The sequence below is a fragment of the Giraffa tippelskirchi genome, chromosome 12 (assembly GCF_054371585.1).
Source record: "Giraffa tippelskirchi isolate mGirTip1 chromosome 12, T2T-mGirTip1v1.2.pri, whole genome shotgun sequence".
In the NCBI taxonomy this organism is placed as follows: domain Eukaryota; kingdom Metazoa; phylum Chordata; class Mammalia; order Artiodactyla; family Giraffidae; genus Giraffa; species Giraffa tippelskirchi.
In genome coordinates, this window is record NC_137286.1 from 67,942,336 (window position 1) to 67,952,520 (window position 10,185).

The 10,185-nt window shown below is 55.2% G+C and overlaps 1 protein-coding gene across 1 annotated transcript; it reads right to left on the reverse strand.

The window, feature by feature from the left end:
* Positions 1–2,543: 2,543 nt before the first annotated feature.
* LOC145529907 (uncharacterized) lies at positions 2,544–7,608 on the reverse strand. Its single transcript, XM_081550673.1, has 3 exons — positions 4,159–7,608; positions 3,447–3,759; positions 2,544–3,196 (listed from the first exon to the last, which is right to left on the reverse strand). Exons 1-3 carry the CDS (start codon positions 4,393–4,395, stop codon positions 2,568–2,570), a joined length of 1,179 nt encoding a protein of 392 aa, XP_081406799.1. The 5' UTR covers positions 4,396–7,608; the 3' UTR covers positions 2,544–2,567.
* Between the last annotated feature and the right edge of the window lie 2,577 nt (positions 7,609–10,185).

Below are 10,185 nucleotides of genomic sequence, written 5' to 3' on the forward strand. Positions count from 1 at the left end.
CTTCCTTGAGCAGTTCATTGTGAAGGATTTTTTTTTTTTTCTGTGACATTGGCCTCATTAAAATGTACGGTTTGCCTTTACTGGATAATTTTGTTCATTGGTTTGTTAGGGAATCTTGGTAATATTTGAGTTTCCTGGGGAGTATGGTCACATGACCTGGCCCTGGCCAATCGGTGCGTTCCACCTCCCTGGCCACTGTGATTGGCTCCGGACTGGGGCAGTGCCCAATCGGGGCCCAGGGCCGGGCCTCACGTTGGAAGCCAGGGGAAGACGAGCTCTCGTCCTGCTGGGGTAGGGGAAGGGGTGGGGCCGGGGGAGGTCAGGCTCCAGCAGTGGGAGGGGCTTGAGGTCCGCCTGCGGCAGTTGGTGACCTTCCTGCTCCCCTCAGGGCAGAGCCGCCGGCCTGAGAATGAGGGCGCTGCTGAGCCCAAGGCGCTGGGATGGCCCGCTGCTGCTGTGGTCCCAGAGCTCCACCCGAGACCTGAGGGAGGCCGTCTGCCCGTGAGTCCTCTCCCGCTTGTCTGTCAGCTTGTTTGAACCATGCTGGGTTTTCTGCCCAGCTGGCTAAGGGGAGTCCCTGGAAATGCAAGGGTGTGGGTTTTGGCAGACTTCAGGGAAGACATGCCAGATGAGCCTGGGAGACTCCAGCTTAATCTGGATTCAGGAGATATCTCTTCGGGCCAGCTAGTAATTGTAGGATAAGCCTAATGAGTCTTCACAGGATGAAGAGAGTAACGTGCCAAGGTAGCAATCGATGTCCTCATTCGAGAGGATGAAGCTGGTGCTCAGAGAAGGGGGGAACTTGGCCACAGCAAGGAGGTGTGCACCCAGACAGAAGCCCCAGATCCGGCCATTGGAGCTCAGGGAGGCCACTGGTGTGGCTTGTCCCTGTGGCAGGGGCCGAGGCACGCAGCCCACCCTGATTCCTGCGGGGGCCTGACTTGGGAAGTGCCATCTGGTAGCTTTGAGACTCACCAAACCAAATTGCACTGGAGAGAGGAAGGACACCTTCCTTCATCCACCCCCCACCCCCGCCGGATTCCCACATACCCTGACCCCTTTCTCTTGATTTCGGAGCCATTTCCAGAGTCCCGCTCATATGACCTCATTCGAAGTGCACTGTGGACGAGCTGCCATCTGCAGCTGCTACCACAGCAGCCAAGGGCTTTAGCTCCCGAGTACCTCCCTTCCTTTGGAACTTGGGGGCCCTCTACTCCCCACTTGCACACCACAGACCTTTGCTGAGGATTGTGGGGACCCTCACTCAGTTTGCAGCACGTTGTAGCCATCCCTGTCCTCTCAATACCTCCCTTGCCACTCAGCTTGTGAGCCCCTTTGGAGCAGCGTGGCCCACCTGGCTGCAACGGAAGAGACACAGCTGACAGTGAAACAACAGCTTAGATCTGACAGCCGGAAAGCTCTGTCAAAAGGGACCTCCCTCTTCACACCGTAGAGGCTGTAGGAGCCGCCAGGCTTTCGGAACCAGTGCAGGGGCCAAAATGACTCCACAGCCGTTTTCCTTCCTGGGGAGGGTTCTGGCTCGAGTGGGAATGGCTCAAGTCTCCTAAGGTTCTGAAAGCCCACTGTGTGCAGATTCACGGTACACAGAGAGGAGAAGGTGGAGTCCTGCCCTGGAGGTGGTCACAGCTCACGGATGAGCCAGGCAGGCAGGCAGGCAGGCAGGCAGGGCATGAGAACACCTGAGCTGCCTTCATGAGTGAATGGTGTGGGGGCAGAGGAAGAGAAGCCGGTCTGCTCCCCCATGTGGTGCCCAGGGCAGGTTGTCCCCAGAGGAAACCCTTACGACGGTGAGGACTCTCACTGCTGTTTCCCAAGGGGTTCCGTCGGTGCGTGTCTTCCCCGGAGCGGTCAGGCCGTCTCTAAAGTACACTGGCCATGGGCATTGCCTCTCCTTGGAACTTCCCACGTGTTTCTCTTTTTTATGGAACAGTGATTTTTCTAGAGGGGTTCTGGGCCACAAGGTTGTTGGGTCATTTTCTAGCCTTCTGTCGTGAAGAACGCTTTCCTGGGCGTTGGGGTGGTTTGTTGTTCCAGCTCCCTTTCTTGGCTTCTTTTGGGAGCTGGTGCAACAAGAGGAGCTCAGCCTCTGCCTTCTGGCTGAGATGTCACCCTTCAAACAGCAATGCCTGCCTGGAGATAATGATGGCATTTGCCAACAGGGCTTCGTTTGGCACATGATATCTTGAAAGGACGTACACCGTCCTGTCAGCTATCAAAGGCTAGTTCAAATGACATAAAAATGAGAACTCTCCAATGGAGTCTTACAGTAGGTGGAGAGTCCGAAAGAAACTCCTTCAGTCATTTCACTGAGAGTCATTGATTGGGGACACCAAGAATATAGGAAGGAATGCAGAAAGAAAAGTTGAAATTGTGTTCAGGATCGGGGGGAGGGATGAACAGGGCGTGCTTGCCTTGAATCCAGGCTTTGTTGGGGGGTGGGGCATAAAGATCAAACGGGTCTGAAACCACAAAGTGGTGATGGTAACACAGTATCACCAGAGTCACACAACAGTGTTCCCAAATTGCAACAATGATGAAAAAGTTTACTAATCCCAACTTAACCAACAAAAATACACGAAACCATACAAAAAGTAAAACATCACCAGTAAGGTGGAAACAAACCAAATGCAAAGCAGTTCAGGGGAAAGGAACTCCATGTCCCCTGGGGGCAGACCGAGTTGACGGCGTCCACGGTGAGCCGACAGGGATGGAGGCGGCAGAGCCGACCGCTCCCCTGGACGTGGTGTTTCCGGCAAGGGCTCTGGGTCTCTGTCCAGAGCGGGGGCTCGTTCTTCCTGCAGGGGCGGGTGAGTCATCGTCGGCGTCTGGGTGTTGCGCGGGAGCCAGGGCAGGCTCTCCCTGCCGAGGCGGTGACTCCTCCTCTGCCTCGGGTTCTCCTGCCAAAGCCCGAGCAGGTACAGGTGCACGTGGAGGTGGAGGTTCTGGCTGAGGGGGTGGGACATCAGTGCCTGGGGCTGGGGGTCCTGCAGGCACGGAGATCCGATCTGCCCGGTGTGCTGGCCAGAACCCAGCTGGCCTGGTGTCTCTGCGAGGGCAAGTCTCGGTTCTCCATCTGCCCTCGGTGGATCCCTGGGTCCTGCACCTGGAGCCACCACCTCTGTAGGGACAGGTCTGGGAAGTGGAGCCTGGTTCCAGTTGGAGGCCAGTGCTAGAGCTGGGGGAGAAGCAAAGTTTGCCCACAGGCCAGCCTTGGCATGTGCGTATCCCGGGACAGAAAGCTTCCAAGAGATTCCCAAAGAATACCCAGGGTCGGATGTCTTTTGGGACTGAAGTGTGCAAGATGGGGGTGGGGGTGTGAGGCCAGCGCTTGCTGTAGGCCCAGCAGCATCTTTCGGGGACTCGTCCCTGTGTAGCTCAGCACCCCCTCCCCACACACTCCCGTGCACCAGCCCCAGCGTCCTCACCTCTGTGCTCTGGCGTGCTGGGCTCCAGGTCCTCCTGCTGCCTCAGAGGCCGGGGTTCTCGGGACTCCGGGTCGGAGCCGGGTGTGCTGAGCTCCGTGGCAGCCTCAGACTGGGCCGCCGGGTGTATCCTGGGCGGTGTCTCGGCAGCAGGCCTTCCCCGCCTCCGCTTCGCCCCCGGTGGGGCTGATGCCTCCGTGGGCACGCTCACCTGGAGCCTGCACTGGGCCTCAGGGGCGGGGGGGTGGTGCTCCGACCCCTCCCTCCGGGAGGTGGACGGGGTGTCCCCGTCCTCGGCCTCATCACGTGGGAAGCTCTGCAACGACAGTGACCGTCAGCCAGCCGTGCTGGGAGTTTTCCGAGCTGGGCCTGGCCAGTGGAGCCGCTGCTTCTGCCTGCTCGAACTTCTCTTCCCAGAAGGGTCAGAGACGTGTGTCTGCTCAGATCCCCACCCGGGAGGAAAGAGACCCACCTGAGGGTGTGAGGCCAGCCTGGGCGGCCGGCGCTGCCCGCACTCTCCCCATCCCAGCCAGCCTGCTCTCCCCTGGGGTGTGGACACAACTTGCCCGTCGGCTTCTGACCCCACATCCGCCTGGGCTTCCTTGAGGGAGACACACCCCGAGAAACCCGCATCCACACACACAGGCAAAGGACCCGGTGTTTCCGGGTGGCATGGGAGAGGTGGCCTGGCCCGGCCTGGGGCTCCCCGTGTTACCTTTCTGTTTCTCCGGGCAAAGGGCCAGAGGCCTCTCGGGGGTGCCCTGAGCCAACGTTGACAGGGTGCCCACGCACACTGCCTGTGAGCTCTCCTGAGGCCCCGGCCTCTGGGCAGGGGCAAACAGCAGAACATCCTGGCAGCAAGTGATCTGGCTGGGGGCTCCTCTCCGCTCTGGAGGCCTGGATACCCGGGTTGCGGGTTCTGTTGGGTTCTGTTGCCGGCAGGTGACATCATTTCCTGGGGTTCGTGCTGAGGTCCCTTCCCCAAAGCTTCCCAAGGGAATCTCTGGGTTTCTGACTGCTCGACCACCCCCCTTAGGCCATGTGCAGGCACAGTGACAGCCACACTGCCCAGCCCACAGCCCTGGGGAGGCCTGGGTGCAGCCAGGGCCTGAGCTCCGAGGACCCCGCTGCTCTCAGACCAGGCTCCTTCTTCTCATAAGTGGTGTGGCCCTGGACAAGCGTATGCCCCTCAGGGTTTCCCCAGTCTCTCCATCTGCAGAGTGGGGGTCATTCTCCCATCTGCTTCCTAGTTCTGTCGGCCTACGAGCAGCTCCATGCCTTTCCACCTGGGGCCGATATCACGTGGAGCTTGTGCGCTGAGACTTCAGAAAGAAAGACTCCATCCAGGGCTGACACAGCACAGAATGGGGCAGAACGAGGCCTGGATGCGCCGTGGTACCCAGGAAAAGGCACTCCCCCTCCTGACTGTTTTGAGACCCCGCATCCAAGTTGGAGGACCGAAAGGAAGACTCGAAGGTCTCCCTCTCTTATAGAAAAGAGTAGCCAACTTTCTGGTCCTCTGTTTCCATTGAGATTCTGTTCAAGTGTCCCAGCTCGGCTTCTGCGGGTGGCTGAGCTTCTAAGGGCTCCCTGCGTTCTTGTCTTTTCCTCTCCAAACCTTCCGTCCTTTTCCCCCTTCTGGGGTGGATGGGCGCTGTCGTTGCTTCTACCTTCGAGACAGATTGATGAAAAGTCTGGACCGTCGATTCCTTTCCTCTCTCTGGTTCCGTGTCTCTCTCTGGCTCTGTCCCTCTCTTTTCCCTTCTCGATTCAGTCTGTGTCTTCCTCTTTCTCTCTCGTGTGTGGATGGATGGATGCTAGGAATGCACATGTATATGATTAGATGAGGGTTATGTTTTAGGGATAGGTTAGAGGGAGAGAAAGGCTTTAGGTCGGAGTTGGTCATGGGGGAAGGGTCAAGGGTGGTGGTGGTGTTTCTTGGAATCTGAGTGCTGTGCATTCTTCGTCTCTTTCCATATGAACCCCTTCTCAGATACACCACTTGCAAGGAGTCTCTCATGTTCCGTTTCCTATCTTTTGCATTTCTGAATGCTTAGCTTCTCTGTTGTGAAGAGGTTCCATTGGATGGAAACCCGTTGGCGTACTTCGTTTTCCTCTTTCCCTTACTTGAAGAGACCCATTTCTACCTCCGCCCAGCAAATGGCAAGGAGACTCTGATGTTAAGGAGCCTTTGACCTACGCTTCTTTCTAGCTATCTCATGATATCAGTCTTTAGGGTGAGGTTTTTCCCCGATATTGAGGTGGTGTGAGATCAAAACCAATAGCGTTCTTCAGATGTAGCTGTCTGGTTTTCCCATGGACATTTATTGAAGAGGCTTTCTTGTTCCCATTTGGATATTCTCCCCTTCTGTGTCAGAGATGAGTTGACCATGGATGCCGGGGTTTGTTTCTGGACCCTCAACTTTATTCCATCGATCTGGATCTGTGTGTGTTGTTGTATTCCCAATAGCATACTGTCCTGCTGCTGCCGCTGCGGCTAAGTCACTTCAGTCGTGCCTGACTCTGTGCGACCCCATGGCCTGCAGCCTACCAGGCTCCTCCGTCCATGGCATTTTCCAGGCAAGAGTACTGGAGTGGGTCGCCATCGCCTTCTCCGATACTCTCCTGAGGATCCTAGTTTGGTCGTCTAATTTCCTTTCACACAACCTTGGATGTCCGTATCGGGGCTTTTTCGTCGGATTGTATTGACAATTTAGGCTCTTTTCTGTTTCCGTACCCCTTTTGCAATTCTTTGTTCGGTGCGAAAATGCATTGGCCTTTTGGGAGGAATAGCATCGAAGCTGTGGATTGCCTTGTGGGGCTGTGACATCATTTTCCCAATAGGAATTCTTTCAAGCCCTGAGCACAGCTTCTCTTTCCAGTGGTTGGTGTGGGCTTGATCTTCCTTCTTCCATCTCTCGCCGTTTTGTCAGGACAGGTCCTTCCTTCCCTTCTGGGTTAGATGGACTCGTGGGTATCACTTCAGTGAATGGCATTGTCAGTGGGGGTGATAATTCCCTTCTCATTGGAAGACTTTGCTGTGAGTATTAGAAATGCAAGTGATTTCTCTTCCCCTTCCTCCCTGTCCATCTCTCAGAGCCACCGGGAAACAGAGGCCTCATCCAGGGTCACACAGGCCTGAGGGAGTGCAACTAGACTGTTGTTTCTCCAGGCCCTCAGTGCTGGACATCATCCGGGATACTCTGTGTGTGTCTTCCTCAGTCTGCTGTCCCTTCAGACCTTTCCCTAGTTTTCACAGGCTTGTCGTGTTGGTGTTCTTTGTCTGTTTGGAGACACATCCTTGAGAAGCTTTGTGTTTCCACTCATTCGTCTCGCGATGTATGACCTGTCTTTTGCTTTTGTAATGAGGTCTTTCCCACAGTAGATATCTTTGATTTTGCAAAGTCCACTGTATTCTCTGGGTTGTTTTGTGAGCTGCCTTTTCGTTTTGTGTGTGAAGACTCAAAGCACATGTCCGGTTTCTGCTCATTGCTCTTCTAGATTTGTGACAAGTTTTCATGGAAACTTTGTCTAGGGATAACTGGAAGTGAACTCGGTGTAAGGTGTCAAGTCTCCATCTCCATTCATGTCATGCCCTGCAGTTTCCAATTCCCTGTTCCTGAGTGGTTTTGGAGACCTTGTGGGAAGTTTGGTTGCATCGGAGTTTGCGTTTCCACCTTGAGTAGATTCACACTGTTCTCCCCTCAGGGACACTGTCAAGGGGGAGTGAGGAGCTGCCTGCACTTCCAGCAGTGACCACACGGTGGGGCGAGTGCTGCTCTCCCCTCTGGGAGCCCCAGGCCACAGGCATCCCAGTGAGGAGCCAGCTCTGTGCTCAGCTGAAAGGAGTTAGTCTCTCAGGAGCCTCTGAGCCCTTGCCTTTGGATCACCCAGGGTGGGCATTTGCTGTGACAGAAAAAATTGCCCTGAATTCCATGGACGGAAGAGCCTGGCTGTGTGGAGTTCGTGAGTTGCCGTGAATCAGACACAACTGAGGACACAAAAATTCAATAGACTAAAACACTTTTTGGGGGTGGGGGGAGTGAAAGGGGGTGATGTGGGGTTTTTTGTCTTATATAATAGCCGAGGGAAATCTAGTTTAAACCTAAATTCACATAGATGGGAAAGGTATAGCTCTCCGTCACCCTATTAAAAAAAAAAAAAAAAAAAACGACTTCACTTTTCTGAAAGCTTATTTAGTAGCTTCCTTGAGCAGTTCATTGTGAAGGATTTTTTTTTTTTTTTCTGTGACATTGGCCTCATTAAAATGTACGGTTTGCCTTTACTGGATAATTTTGTTCATTGGTTTGTTAGGGAATCTTGGTAATATTTGAGTTTCCTGGGGAGTATGGTCACATGACCTGGCCCTGGCCAATCGGTGCGTTCCACCTCCCTGGCCACTGTGATTGGCTCCGGACTGGGGCAGTGCCCAATCGGGGCCCAGGGCCGGGCCTCACGTTGGAAGCCAGGGGAAGACGAGCTCTCGTCCTGCTGGGGTAGGGGAAGGGGTGGGGCCGGGGGAGGTCAGGCTCCAGCAGTGGGAGGGGCTTGAGGTCCGCCTGCGGCAGTTGGTGACCTTCCTGCTCCCCTCAGGGCAGAGCCGCCGGCCTGAGAATGAGGGCGCTGCTGAGCCCAAGGCGCTGGGATGGCCCGCTGCTGCTGTGGTCCCAGAGCTCCACCCGAGACCTGAGGGAGGCCGTCTGCCCGTGAGTCCTCTCCCGCTTGTCTGTCAGCTTGTTTGAACCATGCTGGGTTTTCTGCCCAGCTGGCTAAGGGGAGTCCCTGGAAATGCAAGGGTGTGGGTTTTGGCAGACTTCAGGGAAGACATGCCAGATGAGCCTGGGAGACTCCAGCTTAATCTGGATTCAGGAGATATCTCTTCGGGCCAGCTAGTAATTGTAGGATAAGCCTAATGAGTCTTCACAGGATGAAGAGAGTAACGTGCCAAGGTAGCAATCGATGTCCTCATTCGAGAGGATGAAGCTGGTGCTCAGAGAAGGGGGGAACTTGGCCACAGCAAGGAGGTGTGCACCCAGACAGAACCCCCAGATCCGGCCATTGGAGCTCAGGGAGGCCACTGGTGTGGCTTGTCCCTGTGGCAGGGGCCGAGGCACGCAGCCCACCCTGATTCCTGCGGGGGCCTGACTTGGGAAGTGCCATCTGGTAGCTTTGAGACTCACCAAACCAAATTGCACTGGAGAGAGGAAGGACACCTTCCTTCATCCACCCCCCACCCCCGCCGGATTCCCACATACCCTGACCCCTTTCTCTTGATTTCGGAGCCATTTCCAGAGTCCCGCTCATATGACCTCATTCGAAGTGCACTGTGGACGAGCTGCCATCTGCAGCTGCTACCACAGCAGCCAAGGGCTTTAGCTCCCGAGTACCTCCCTTCCTTTGGAACTTGGGGGCCCTCTACTCCCCACTTGCACACCACAGACCTTTGCTGAGGATTGTGGGGACCCTCACTCAGTTTGCAGCACGTTGTAGCCATCCCTGTCCTCTCAATACCTCCCTTGCCACTCAGCTTGTGAGCCCCTTTGGAGCAGCGTGGCCCACCTGGCTGCAACGGAAGAGACACAGCTGACAGTGAAACAACAGCTTAGATCTGACAGCCGGAAAGCTCTGTCAAAAGGGACCTCCCTCTTCACACCGTAGAGGCTGTAGGAGCCGCCAGGCTTTCGGAACCAGTGCAGGGGCCAAAATGACTCCACAGCCGTTTTCCTTCCTGGGGAGGGTTCTGGCTCGAGTGGGAATGGCTCAAGTCTCCTAAGGTTCTGAAAGCCCACTGTGTGCAGATTCACGGTACACAGAGAGGAGAAGGTGGAGTCCTGCCCTGGAGGTGGTCACAGCTCACGGATGAGCCAGGCAGGCAGGCAGGCAGGCAGGCAGGGCATGAGAACACCTGAGCTGCCTTCATGAGTGAATGGTGTGGGGGCAGAGGAAGAGAAGCCGGTCTGCTCCCCCATGTGGTGCCCAGGGCAGGTTGTCCCCAGAGGAAACCCTTACGACGGTGAGGACTCTCACTGCTGTTTCCCAAGGGGTTCCGTCGGTGCGTGTCTTCCCCGGAGCGGTCAGGCCGTCTCTAAAGTACACTGGCCATGGGCATTGCCTCTCCTTGGAACTTCCCACGTGTTTCTCTTTTTTATGGAACAGTGATTTTTCTAGAGGGGTTCTGGGCCACAAGGTTGTTGGGTCATTTTCTAGCCTTCTGTCGTGAAGAACGCTTTCCTGGGCGTTGGGGTGGTTTGTTGTTCCAGCTCCCTTTCTTGGCTTCTTTTGGGAGCTGGTGCAACAAGAGGAGCTCAGCCTCTGCCTTCTGGCTGAGATGTCACCCTTCAAACAGCAATGCCTGCCTGGAGATAATGATGGCATTTGCCAACAGGGCTTCGTTTGGCACATGATATCTTGAAAGGACGTACACCGTCCTGTCAGCTATCAAAGGCTAGTTCAAATGACATAAAAATGAGAACTCTCCAATGGAGTCTTACAGTAGGTGGAGAGTCCGAAAGAAACTCCTTCAGTCATTTCACTGAGAGTCATTGATTGGGGACACCAAGAATATAGGAAGGAATGCAGAAAGAAAAGTTGAAATTGTGTTCAGGATCGGGGGGAGGGATGAACAGGGCGTGCTTGCCTTGAATCCAGGCTTTGTTGGGGGGTGGGGCATAAAGATCAAACGGGTCTGAAACCACAAAGTGGTGATGGTAACACAGTATCACCAGAGTCACACAACAGTGTT

Bases quoted from the DNA above. Each gene is read 5' to 3' on its own strand.
- LOC145529907 (XM_081550673.1), bottom strand. From the start codon at position 4,395: ATGATGTCACCTGCCGGCAACAGAACCCAACAGAACCCGCAACCCGGG. The intron at 3,760-4,158 runs GTAACACGGGGA...CTGTCGTTGCAG, and splicing joins TTGCCCGGAGAAACAGAAAG to AGCTTCCCACGTGATGAGGC. The intron at 3,197-3,446 runs GTGAGGACGCTG...CTTCTCCCCCAG, and splicing joins CAGCACGCCAGAGCACAGAG to CTCTAGCACTGGCCTCCAAC.